We start from the raw sequence: 14,470 nt of genomic DNA, 5'->3' as shown, positions 1-14,470 counted from the left end.
GGCTGCACAGAGCTATCTCTCAGAGCAGAAATTTGGCTTCTTAAGGAGTACTGTTCACAGGGATGCTACAGCCCCGAACGCATGAACAGGTTTAATCATCTCATGTGGCAATGCAAACTTCCAACACAAGCTTAGTTTCACTGGAATGTAGCCAATGCAGGAGTCAAATACCTGATATTTTAACTAGCTGGTAAGATACAGCCCCCCCCCCAATTTTTTAATCTCTTGATAAATATTCTCATTACATTAAAAGAACTTGATATTAACTCAGAGAAAGGACCGCTCAGTACTGATAGAAATAAAGAAGTATTATTGGTAAACACTGTCACATGTTCTAGTCAAAGCTCTGACTGTGAAAACTGTGAAATTTTCAGAAATCCCTTCTCAAAATCTTAATGCCCTAGGGAATTTACCTGGCCCTCCATACCATAGAGGGTTGTTGTGAAATCTAGTGAGACAGTTCATAATAAATACTATAAACTACACACAGAAGTTACTACTAAAGCTTTAACAAGAAACGGTTTAAATATAAAAGAATAAATCGATATCCTTTACAAGGCTTTAAAAAAAAAAGGTACAAATATCCATTCACTGTTACGACAATTCTTTTGGAAAGAGTTCTGAAAAAATATACAGTAAGAGTCATGTTCAACTCCTACACTGTTGGTGGGAATGTAAATTGGTGCAGCCACTATGGAAAACAGTATGGAAGTTAAAAACTAAAAACAGAGTTGCCGTATGACCCAGCAATCCCACTCCTGGGCATATATCCAAACAAAACTACAATTAAAATACAATACAAATAAACATATCTATGAAACAGAAACAGACTCACAGATATAGAGAATGGACTTGTGGCTGCCAAGCGGGAGGCGAGTGTCGGGGAGTGAAGGGTTGGGAGTTTGGGGTTAGCAGATGCAAACTATTATATATAGGATGCATAAACAACAAGGTCCTACTGTATAGCACAGGGAACTATATTCAATATCCTATGATAAATCATAATGGAAAAGAATATGAAGAAGAATACATATATGTACAACTGAATCACTTTGCGGTACAGCAGAAATTAACACAACATTGTAAATCAACTACACTTCAATAAAAATTTTAAAAATAATAACAATAAAAAGCTGGAAAAATCCATGTTCATTCCTGAGAATTTATCTCAACATTAAAGAATTCAAAAGGAAAAAAAAGCTTCACATTCAAAATGTAAGAGCAAAAAAGTTGGGAGCAAACTAAATGTTCAATAAGGCACAACTATATGCAACAATACAAGCTCACCCAAAACAGCTATCAGGACTATATGTAATATTTATAAAATAACATTAAATTTTAAAAGCAAAATACAAAATTGTACACGAAAAGACTGCTTCTCCTCATGCACCCTTCCCTTTTGGATCAAGATTGGAAAGAAAAATAAAAACTGAAATAGGTGCTCGTTGATGTGGGATTATGGATGACTTGTTACAAAATACACTTTTATTATGATTTAGAACTGTTTAATAAATAAAAATTGAGATTACGGTGGTACAGAATTCACTACAAATAAGCATTTTCTCTTAAGCAGATACATTTCACTTCAACATAATTTCAAAGTGACAAAAGTTAGTGGGAATTTTGAGAGAGCTCACACCGCATGTTTCAGATATGAGTTGGCCAAAAAAATTTGTTCAGGTTTTTCCATAAGATGTTACAGAAAAACCCGAGCGAACTTTTTGGCCAAACCAGTATTTTTTAAGCAAGCAGATAATAATTTCCAATCCACTTTGAAAACTGTAGCTTAAATAAGGGATGGTGAAAATCTTCAATGGCTTAATCACAAGCCAATCATTTTTTAATTAAAAATACCTAAGTATATTAAAAAATAAATAAATAAAGAAGATGGTGTTTTCATTTTTCCCTTCTCTTCCAGAAAGTTTAAGGAACATGACCCTCTAAATCCTCCCTTCCCATTTATATATCTACTAATTAAGTAACCTGCATTTTTTTAATCAGTTACTCAATACTTACATGTAAAGATTATTTTTAAATGTTTAAACATTTTTGTTCTGTTTCATTTTATTCAAATCATCAAAAAACTGTCTAAGAATCAAAATTTGCTATAATTTTTTTCACATTTCACTTACTAGGCAGCATCACAATCTGGCATCTAGTAATTAACTGCTTAAAATTTTCAGTCTATGTGGCAAGATGATTACTAGTGAAAACAAATTTCCATATTAATTGTCTCTCAACTAAATCTCTTTTTGTTGAAATCTAATATACTCCTTTTAAGAAAGAAAAGTTTAATTTTTTGCATAATTATAACTGCAGTATATAAAATTAAGAGATTTTTAAAAAATATTTTCCAGGGTTATTAAGCACTTTTCATAATAAACACTGTTAATAGTTGTATCTAATGTCCTTTAATAACATTTCCACCACTAAGGATGAAGTTATACAAATCACTTAGGCCTGGCCAATATGAGGTAATTTGACCTTCTCTCTCATATCTGAAAAACCAATATTGTTTTTCTGACCATTGAAAAAATAAAATTTTAGCATCTGAAGTACTTGAACTTACCCTGAAATGCACAATCTGCATGAGCCACTACTGGAAGTAACAAAAGCAGTAAAAAACAAACAAAGTTCTCTGCCCTGAAAGAAAAGATTAAAAAGAAAAACCGGGACTTCCCTGGGGGCGCAGTGGTTAAGAATCCACCTGCCAATGCAGAGGACACAGGTTCGAGCGCTGGTCCGGGAAGATGCCACATGCTGCGGAGCAACTAAGCCCGTGCGCCACAACTACTGAGCCTGCGCTCTAGAGCTCACGAGCCACAACTACTGAAGCCGGCGAGCCTAGAGCCTGTGCTCCACAACAAGAGAAGCCAACGCAATGAGAAGCCCGTGCACCGCAACGAAGAGTAACCCCTGCTCACCGCAGCTAGAGAAAGCCCGTGCGTAGCAACGAAGACCCAACACAGCCAAAAATAAATAAATAAACAAACAAACAAACAGGCCAAGAATTAAAATTTTTTTAAAAAAAAGAAAAGAAAAACCTACCAGGAATCAAACTGGAATAGTACCGGGCACAGGATGGTCAAGGGACACCTTAAAGGATGGGGGACTTCAGAGCGAGAAGACAGCGGAAAGGACTTTCCACAAAGAGCAAAGGTAGAAATGAAAGCAAGTGGACCAATAAAAAAGGAATCCCGCCACCAACTAGAGGCGCAGTAAGGAGAGGGTGAAAAAGCACAACTAGTCCAGCTGCCAGTGAGGCTTTATGGAGCACCAAGGAGCTGGGCTCTAATCCAACAGGCAGCAACAGGGAGTAAAATCATAAAAATTCATTTTAAAAGATTAATTTGAGGGACTTCCCTGGCAGTCCAGTGGTTAAGACTCCGCACTTCCAACGCAGGGGGCACGGATTCAATCCCTGGTTGGGGAACTAAGATCCCGCCTGCCGCGAGACGTGGCCAAAAAAAAAAAAAGATTAATTTCACATTCCTTTACAAAAAAGAGTGAGGGAAAGCAAATGGATGCTGGGAGGCTAAGCAAAGAGGTCACTGCAGTAACCTAGGCATAAAATGGTAAAAGAAGGGACCTGTGGAAATGGGAGCTGGAAAGGTACAAACTGCTGCTTAGATGCCTCTCTCAACTTTCAAGGCTTTTTTTTTTAAGTTATTTAATTTCAAAAGGAAAGATTCATAGCCCATTATGATGATCAAGAATGAAGTCACTAAGTATACATAAGCCAGTCTACCACTGAAGTTATTTTAATCAGGAATCTATTCCACAGAGTCAGCTGAGTCCAAAGCCTAGCTGAAAACAGGATCCAAGTATGTAAGAATATGGTGCTGCAAGTTTAAGTCCACAACTCCAATGGGTAAAGTTTTAAGGTTGTCCTGAGGATCCACTGCGAGTTGCTGGGGAACAGTAAGAGCAAAAAGAGCAATCAAGTAGAGATAAGAAGAATTTGGTAGCTCTTAAATTTTAGGACCACCACAAATTAGACTGAATTGCAAACAGTTCTTTAATTGATGACTACTGTTAAACTCAAAAATGCACTCTGGGGAATTCCCTGGCGGTCCAGTAGTTAAGACTCCATGCTTCCACTGCAGGGGGGCAGGGCTTCGATCCCTGGTTGGAGAACTAAGATCCCGCATGCTGCGAGGTGCGGCCAAAGAAAACAAAACAAAACAAAAACGCACTGTCTTCAAAGGAGCACAGGGGTTTCCCAGTGTTCTTTACCACACAAAAAACACAATCACTGTTAACAACTTCATCCTTGAAACTAAACACACAGAAGACATTGGTTGTTCTTTCAGAAAGCATGCCCTTCAAAAATAAAAAATTCAGAGATACTGTTAGCACCTCAAGCTCCATGAATATTTTGTGGTAAATTAACCTGGGGCAAGCTCCACACTAATCCCTTCTCCACTGCACATCCCTTCCTGAAGCCACTGAAGGTAAAGTTTTCCTTATACCTTTCCGCTTCAAGTTATTGGAACAGAGCCAAAAGAAGTTTCTTTTCTCTGATATCTTCATAAAACTTCACGAACAGTAAACTATGTTCAGAAAATGAAGATATTCCCCAGGTGAACCAGGCTTTTCTGCACAATATAGAAAAGGCACGTAAGGAAACAGAAGACAATGTTATCCCGGCCACCTTTAAGTTCCCTATAAATAATGTCATTTGTTTTTATCTAAGTATAAATTACATGGTTTGATCTATAACATAACCATATTAAAGTTATACTAGGTCTAGACTTTAAATAATTATATAAATGATTCCTTGCAATAGTACCTGAGAGCCCAGTGTGTAAAAGATAAGCCTCCAGATCACTTAGGAAATGTGTAAAGTTCATGAATAAAACCATGAAAACATCTAGATTGCTTCATGACCTACCCCCCTCATATTCCCAAAGCAGGAAGCAAACAGCTCACTTAAGAGAGGATAGGGCTTCCCTGGTGGCGCAGTGGTTAGGAGTCCGCCTGCCAATGCAGGGGACACGGGTTCGTGCCCCGGTCCGGGAAGATCCCACATGCCGCGCAGCGGCTGGGCCCATGAGCCACAACTGCTGAGCCTGCGCATCTGGAGCCTGTGCTCCGCAGCGGGAGAGGCCCGCGCACCACGATGAAGAGTGGCCCCCGCTTGCCACAGCTGGAGAAAGCCCTCGCACAGAAACGAAGACCCAACGCAGCCAAAAATAAATAAATAAATTTATAAAAAAAAAGAGAGGATAAAGAGTCCTTTGCCTCAAGATGGGACCAAACACTCAAACCCACCCACACATCCAGTCAGCCTCAGGGTATTTTTAATTATTAAATTGACAAGAGAAGTGTCTTAGTATGCCAGATATGGACAGGTTCCCTCTTTCGTGTGTTCCAGGAGTGGAAAATTTCACAGATGTGCATGTATATCACAGATGTGCATGTATACAGGGAAGACCAACACAGAAAATAAACTATTTCTTCTACACATTTTGCTATAATGAGGACCACAGAATTCATTAATTAATTAAGAGACAATGAATTAATTTTGGTGTTCTGGTTCCTCATCAGCAAAACAAAAGTAAACAAGAAAGAATTACACACAACATAGTTTAATACAAGCTTGAACAAGAAATATAACAACAGCAATTCCAATTTTCTAAACACCATTATGGCTAGTTGTATATATATGAGGATATTTCCATGCCCCAGCAGATGGCCCAGAGAAAGTGTCCTATGATTACAACTACATTAAATAAAAGATCCTTTATAATAAATGCCCTTATATAAGATTCTATTTGGATAACAGCATTGCTGACATGCTATTCATCCTATGTACTCTTCGTAAAATAATTATTGAATAGTTCAAAAATGTAAAGATTTGCAGAGAGGACTGAATAAATGCTTTTCAGTTTTGTCCGCTCCCCATCGTCCCCTTCACACCCTCACATCCCTGAGGGTGGAAAAGTAATATGAATACAGAATACAGGCAATATTTATTGAATTGAACTGAGGTCCCTTGGGGGGAACTTCTGATGTAAAAGAGAAAATAAAGAGGAATCCATACTTAGAAAAAAATATTTACTGGTACACAATTTATTCAACACAATATATTAGGCAGCCACTGTTTACAAAGTACATATTAGCTGAAGCCCCTGCCCTCAGCAAACTTATGTGCAAGGAAATAGAAAACATTTACACAAATCACTATATATAAAATAAATTAGGGCCATAAGAATGATATAAATCAATAATGTGCTACTGAATTCCCCTCTGTAGCTTCTGGTTGGTGAGAGCAAGAAAGCTTTCATAGAAGAGCTGATAACTGAAGCTGGACTGCATACTGGGTAGGCTCTGGACATGCAGAAATGAACAGTAGAAAAGCTCAGGATCTGAAGTGATAGAGAGCTGGGTTTAAACAGCTGGCTCATGATCATGTTAACCTCTATAATCCCTGTTTGCCCAGTATATAAAGGACATCCTAATACTGTAGGACCACTGTGAAGACAATAATGTATATGTGATTAGTACAGTACCTGGAAAATCATGTATGTTCAATAGACTGCAGCTATTATTATTTCTGAGCCTAATGAAATAGAACTTGATGTCAATCCACATCTTGACAGTTATGATCTTAGCTGGAGTCACTTGACCTTAGAACTCACTTCCCTCATGTAAAAATAGTCGTGTCTCTCAAAAATCTGTTGGGAGATTCACATAGGTAATGAAATCAATGCCAAAGTGTTTTGAAAAGTGTTAATGTATTACTGTAGTTAATTAGCTTACTTTCAAATAAAGCATACTGATGTGGATAAAAAGAATTAAAACATTTTAGACAAAGGAGGATAAAAGGGAAGAAATTTAATGAAGACAGATAAAGCAGCATGTGGATCAGCTATTTCCTGATGCACAGAAGCATGTTTTACTGCATTCAAACATTCAAGCATGTTTTACTGCATTCAAACATTCCAAGATGGCTTAACATATACAGTCATTAAGTCCACCCATTCTTCCCAGTGCAGGACAGAAGGCAGATATTGGAATGTGTGGGGTTCCACACAGGTCTCAAAGTGACAGGACAGAACTGGGCACCAGGTTCTAAATGTCAGATGCACCCATGTTCACAGGGTTAGAAGATACCTTCTTATCATCTTCTTCAAAATGCCCAATCCTAATCCCAAAACATAATAGTTTTGATCCCAGGAACTTACAAAACAAGACTCATAAAAAGGTCACTTCACCTCTAACATGGTCATTAACCTAATAAAGGAAAGTTATTAACTTCCTCCAGATCACTTGGCCTGGCTAGCTATGTCTTCTCTAAAGGAACCATTTCATTTTAATAACAAAATGTCAAAAATGCCCAACAACCAAATGGTATTAATACAAAGTTAATGGAACTAGGCAGCTTTTACCATTCCTATGCATACTCAAAAGCTGCATTCTGGGGGGAAAAGGATGTGTTACACTGCTTGGTCAGATATTTTTATAATGCACCACAGGCTCTATTTATTTTTCATCCTTTCTGCAAGAAAGGCTGCATGATCTTGCTAGCAGACAACACATCTCCTTTCCAAAATTCAACCCAGTTTAGAGTCAACTGAGTTACTCTTATGGGACCGTAACTGCAAGGAATTTACAGTGTGAGGTTAGCCCCTCTAGGGCTGTGGATCATAAAAGTAGTTTTAGCTACCCAAAAGCCTCCAATTCTGTGAGCCATCATGCCATGGTGGAAAGATGTGGACTTGGTATCCACATTAGGCTCCTACTTGTCCCGATTTCACAATTACCACCCTATGAGCCCTGATGGACAGACACTTCAATGTCTTATGTGGCTGCACAGTGAATGAGTCACTTAGAGAACCCAACGAAAACTTACAGAACCTCTACATCACACTCTAAAAAAACCCATCTTTTAGGTACCCTCTGGCATATCCTAGAAAAAGGAGAACTAGTCTTATTTTCTATCTTTTTAAAGCTAGAAATAAGGGCAAACTCCAAGAATCTTAGACTTAAAAGGGTCCTGGAAAACTATCTAGTCCAACATGTGTGTCTTATGGATGAAAAAAAGCAAAGTCCAAAGAAGATGAATGCCTGAGGCAAGGCCAAAAGCGGTGGCATTAGGGTTCTCATCCAGTGAGCTCTTCATCCCACCAAGTTATACCTTTCTTTGGGTTAAGAGCTCTCCAAATCATTGTCAAATTCCTTCCTCTACAAGCCATTCTGCTCTCACACTTACAGGCAGAATTCCTATGTAATGTCTAATGAGAACCTGCAGCTATGTTTTAAATACATCTCACCTTACTCTACTTCCAGGAATGTGGTAGGATTCATTATCACTCCACATACAGATGCACTTTCCAGATTTCATTCCTCAGGTTTACAAACGTGTTTATTACCAAGGGTAAGCTTTTCTATGCTTCAGTTTTCTAAAACAAAGATGAAGGGCCACATACCTAAATACATTCCATTTATTCCAGAAATAATCACTATTATTTTAATGTCCCTGAACGCTGTCAGGTTTACTACATGTAAAACATTAAGGACTCTTAAAAAAAGTTCCTTGGTTTTTAAAAGTGAGAAAACCAATTATTCAGAATAAGGTGGCTTTTCTGTCAAAGACTCTCAAAGTACTTTCAAACTAGAACCACTATCCTCTTTGCAAATGCATCCTTTTCAGGACGTAAAATAAATAAGTCATGCAAGACCATAAACCAACCAAGGCAGAAACAGAACCCAGAAACATCAGGTCAATGAGCCTTCCTCAGTACTACAAAGATACACTCTTGAATACTCAACAGAAATAATCTGTGCCTTTAAACTTTTCAGGACTGGACTTAAAGTTGAATGAAAGGGGCTGCTAGCAAGGAGAGTGGATGAAACATTTGAAAATAATTTGTAGCCCTAAGCCTAAGACATTTTCCTATCTTCCTTCTTATGTTGACTTTTTAGAATAGGAGGTAAGTAAAGCACTTGTAGTGTGTCCTTCAGCTAAGAACAGCTAGGTGTACTTCAGACAACCAGCAAGGTTTGAAGGCAAAGTTTTATTAAGTAGTCACCTCTGAGCAAGATTTCTAAGAAACACTATCTAGCAAAGTGACTCCAGGAGTCTAGCACTGGCTTTGATGAGAAAAAAAAAAGTTGCAAGAGCCAGGCAGCACTAACTTTACTAGAAATCAATTACTTTGAATCGAGGCAATTCTCTTTGAATTCTAAAGATTCACACATTCTTGAACATAGGTATCATCTGCCCTAATGAGGACTCTCACACAAGCACACAGACACACACAAATACAAATAAGATAACTGCAGCAAAAATATACTGTGCCCAGCTTTATAAATCCATGCAATTTACTTGAAATTTTAGTGTTTATATGGGTAAACACTACATTTACACACATCCCCTCCCAGAGATGCTTTATTGTTTAAAGGGAAGGAAATTTAATGACGTTAAACTAATTAGAAACTATGCTTTTTTATTTTATTATAAAAGCTTGCTTTCTTCATCTCTCTTTTGTGCCCGTCTCCCTTGTATCTCTGCAAAAAAACATTCTCCCAACCTATACCTATGTGAATCCTAACTAAACTAGAGGACGTTTCCCAAGTCCTATGCCTCCATCCAAGTAATCACAAACTATTCCTGCCAATACAGATCACTCCCTTCTCAAAATAGGAACCATACAAAGAAACACAGTGAACTCTTTCTGTTGTCATGTGTATTCACTCCTTCCTCAACTAGCTAAAGAAAGAGTTCCTTGAGTACAAAAACCTCACTCCATACTTAACTTAGTTGTCCCCTTTGTGCCTGGACACTGGGTTATGCTTTCCAAAAATAACCTCAGTTAAGTGTCTGTATTTTGGAAGGGAAGTGTATTAAGCATTTTTTAAAATCCTTCGCCAAATATCAACTGTTATAAAGCTTACTAAAATGAGATTTTTACCATCAATTATTTTATAAGTATTGGTTTCATTTACTCTAAGGGCACGTGCTTTGGAGAGGTAGTCAGGTCAGAGTCCCAGCTCCATCACTTTCTAGATGTGTGACCCTGAGCAAAATTTTTCTTTATCTGGATAACAGAACCATCCTGAGAGAGTTATTGATGAGATAATGCATGCAAACCTCTTAGCATCTGCCTAATAGATGGTCAACAAATGGTAGCTATTATTATTACTTTGTGAATAATAAGGAAAGAAGAGTGACACTGCATTACTGTTGTAATGTACTTTGTTTAGTTATTTACATATGCCAACACCTAGGTCTGACGAATTATATACAAACATCAAAAAACGACATCTCTAACAAAAATAAGGAGGTGCGGTCTGGAGACCTTGTGGGGAAGGGATATTTTTGGAAGAAGAAAATGATTTTTTTAATATTTTTGTTGTTAATTTAAATAAAATTCACTTTCTGTTCACTCTTCTTCAATTAGAGTTAAGTCTTTAAAGATTATGAAGTGTTGCTTATAAAACAGTAACAGGGCATTATTTTTATTCTGTGTAACTAATTTTAAAAGACTGGGCTTAGATTTTTGGTAGAGTGGACCAGGTTAGAACACAGGAGTGCGGAAGCAGATAAATGTGGTTTCCCCATCTATAATTAATACGACACATCTGTTAACTTTCTGTTCAAACTGTGCTCCAGAAATTTAGTGAGAAAATCGTTTACTCAATAACCAGATAGGGTTTATTGATGTGCACTGTTTCATTAATATTAGGCAGGTACAGGAAACATAAGAACACCTACCAATCTGCTCTTCAAGCTCTAGAGGAAACACAAAAACAGGCCAAAACCCCATGAACCCAAGATGATAGGACACTCAACTCTGACCACAAGATGATTCAGAAAAGTTGGAAACAAAATCTTATAACCAAGGAAGCAAGAATCTTAGGATCAAAACACAAAGACTTTAACTAATGCCCAGCCACAATGGTAGTCAATGAATATTTGTTATAAATCAGGAAATTATCTTAATTTTGAGTCCTCGGAACCTAGCACAGTGCCTGGATCAAAGAATATTGGCTAAATCAAAGAACAAATGTATTTAATGAATAGTATAAAAGAGAATCCAGAATATAGCTATTCTCCCTGCTTTAAAACATTAAAATAGATATGGGGGCTTTTAAATATTAGATATACAAAATATAAAACAGAAGAAAAAACCTAAGGCTACTCTCCAGAACAAAAAAAACACAAGCAAATGCCCCCAGTTTGTGAACCTGTGACATCTTTAGCAATCAATTCAACCTGTATGTTCTACCTATCACCAATACACTCTTACTGTCAACATCTAGAGGCACCAGAAATCTGCTATACTTGATTTATATTCCTCTTTCTTTTAGAATTATGGCAATCTTCACTATCAATATAATGGATGGTAAATTTTGTTTTTGCACATTTTAAACATTACAAACAAACCAAAATGCTTGTTTCTAAATTCTATCTATGTAAGGGATGACTGGCTCAGGCCTCAACCTTCTGGAATTATTTCACCAGAAATCTAACAATTCCCTCTTCACAATGGAGCTCTAAACAACTTCCTCAAAAATAACACTGCTCTAAAAATAGGTTATCAACATATTCTGACTAGCAGCCAATCTAAAACTTCCTTCCACTGCAAAAGAACCTAACAACTGAAAAATGAGCCAAAGGTAAGGACATTTTATGCATATAAAACTATTTTGTAAAATTTTAACACCTCAATTTACAACTGACTGGTTAAGATAATATTAATTTGTGCTCACATTTTGATTTTATTTTTAAGACATTAGGCTAAAGTTAACATTCTTCTTATAATGAGATTGTTTTGGCAAAATTCTGCAATATCCCACTCCTATCATGAGGATGGCAACAAGGAAAAGCAAGCACATACTTCTGGAGACTAGATTCGGACACATTTGATGAAAGACAGCTCCAACCTTCCCTTAAAAACAGGCCCACTTTTCTGACACACCAATTCACTTACCTCTCCCATCGCTCTTCCCTCCAGAGCAAGTGCTTGAAAATCGTGATTCAGTTCATCCATAGAACGTACCTATTGTTTAGAATAGAGGAGGGAAAAGTTCCAAGTTAGCATCTTGAATTTTACATACACATTAAACACAACTGAAAAGCTTTTCTATGTTTACTTTCAGATATTGACAAGACAATAACAATAATCAAGTGACTGAGATTAAACATTCACTTACCTTTAACCATCAGCTTTCAGCAATGACCCCTGCTTTCTCCCCTCCCATTCCCTTTTGTTTTCAAACATGAAAAACACATAATCCAGAAAAAGAAAAAGCAAATTCCATCACACAAGAATTACGGTAAAGGGCTTCCCTGGTGGCGCAGTGGTTGGGAGTCCACCTGCCAATGCAGGGGACACGGGTTTGAGCCCTGGCCCGGGAGGATCCCACATGCCGCGGAGCGGCTGGGCCCGTGTGCCACAACTACTGAGCCTGTGCTCTAGAGCCCGTGTGCCACAACTACTGAAGCCCACGCGCCTGGAGCCCGTGCTCCGCAACAAGAGAAGCCACCGCAATGAGAGGCCCGCGCACTGCAGCGAGGAGTGGCCCCCGCTCGCCGCAAGTACAGAAAGCCTGCACACAGCAACGAGGACCCAACGCAGCCAAAAATAAATAAATAAATTAAAAAAAAAAAAAAAAAAAAAGAATTACGGTAGGGACTTCCCTGGTGATCCAGAGGTTAAGAATCCACCCTCCAATACAGGGATGCGGGTTCGATCTCTGGTTGGGGAACTAAGATCCCACATGCCATGGGGCAACTAAGCCTGCGCGCTCTAGAGCCCGCGTGCCACAACTAGAGAGCCCACGTGCTGCCACTACTGAGCCTGCATGCCGCAACTAAGACCCAAAGCAGCCAAATAAATAAATAAATAGATAGATAAATAAATAAATAAGGAAGCAGAGTCTTTTAAAAAGAGAGAGAGAATTACGGTAGCTGTATTTCATACATTTTGACTTAATAAGTAAAGATCAACATGTTGAAGAGCAATGATGTATGTAGATGACTATGTGACCTAAACCTTGCTACTGACTCAAAGACCACAGTCCTTATGAAAACTGACTCAAAGACCACAGTCCTTGTGAAAACAGTTAAGTACAAATTAGGGGACTCATTTGATCCAAGCCAGTATTTCTTTGATAAACCTCAGGGAAAGGCGCTACAAACTATATAACGGAGTGCCCTCAACATTTCTCCATATTGGAATATCTCTGGGGGCTCCTAGAATCTGAAAACCAGGAGAAATAAAAAATAGCACATATCACAAGGATCTCTTCAAACTTTACTTATCATTAAATGTACTACCCACATCATAACAATCTTTCTAGACTTCAATTAACTCATCTCCAAGATCATTACTACAAGGTAATATTTAAGAGCAAGAATGAAGTGTGGAATAGATTATGCAAAACAGTCATAATTCAAAAGCCCTTTACTGTCCAATAGTCTACTAGTCCTCTCAGTTATGAGCAACAAGCCACCTTTGCTGCCTGAGGCTAGAGTAATGTCCCTTGTTTATTAAAGAGGAAGGCTATTCTTTTTTTTTTTAACACCTTTATTAGAGTATAATGGCCTTACAATGGTGTGTTAGTTTCTGCTTTATAACAAAGTGAATCAGTTATACATATACATATATATCCCCATATCTCCTCCCTCTTGCATCTCCCTCCCACACTCCTTATCCCACCCCTCTAGGTGGTCACAAAGCACCGAGCTGATCTCCCTGTGGTATGCGGCTGTTTCCCACTAGCTATCTATTTTACATTTGGTAGTGTATATATGTCCATGCTACTCTCTCACTTCGTCCCAGCTTACCCTTCCCCCTCCCCGTGTCCTCAAGTCCATTCTCTACGTCTGCGTCTTTATTCCTGTCCTGCCCCTAGCTTCTTCAGAACCATTTTTTTTTTTTTAGATTCCATATATATGTGTTAGCATACGGTATTTGTTTTTCTCTTTCTGACTTACTTCACTCTGTATGACAGACTCTAGGTCCATCCACCTCACTACAAATAACTCAATTTCGTTTCTTTTTATGGCTGAGTAATATAAAGAGGAAAGCTATTCTGCCTACCTGAGGAACACTGCTGATTGCCTGAAGCAGGACTTTCTCAAACCCCCTCATCCAATCATCACTACCTCCAAATGTATGTGAACAATTTCTAGTAGTGGGTAAATGCAAAGAGAGTCAAACAACAGACAGGCAGGGAGAGGGTAGAGTATGGAGCACAAACCTGAATACAGTTGGGGGAACCGATTTAAGGATTTTATTAACATGCTGACTGAATACCACCCCAATAATCTTAATTTGACTGAACTGTCACCACATAAAAACAGTCACATTGTTTTATTTTATTTTATTTTATTTTATTTTTTTTTTTGGCTGTGTTGGGTCTTCTTTGCTGTGCATGGGCTTTCCCTAGTTATGGCGAGTGGAGGCTACTCTTCCTTGCAGCGAGGGCTTCTCATTGCAGTGGCTTCTCTTTT

General features: G+C 38.2%; 1 protein-coding gene across 24 annotated transcripts in view; it reads right to left on the bottom strand.

The window, feature by feature from the left end:
* The window catches only part of PUM1 (pumilio RNA binding family member 1), a 129,417-nt gene that overhangs the window by 80,434 nt on the left and 34,513 nt on the right, over window positions 1–14,470 (bottom strand). For all 24 annotated transcript variants that reach the window (XM_082343615.1, XM_082343638.1, XM_082343632.1 and 21 more), the window contains one exon: window positions 11,943–12,011. In XM_082343615.1, the coding sequence (XP_082199741.1) occupies window positions 11,943–12,011 (69 nt within the window). The remainder of the gene's footprint in view (window positions 1–11,942; window positions 12,012–14,470) is intronic.

This window comes from Balaenoptera borealis (genome assembly GCF_965194805.1).
Source record: "Balaenoptera borealis genome assembly, chromosome: 1".
NCBI classification, from domain to species: Eukaryota; Metazoa; Chordata; class Mammalia; order Artiodactyla; family Balaenopteridae; genus Balaenoptera; species Balaenoptera borealis.
Note: the sequence above shows the minus strand (reverse complement) of the source record. Positions and strands in the feature narration are given on the sequence as shown.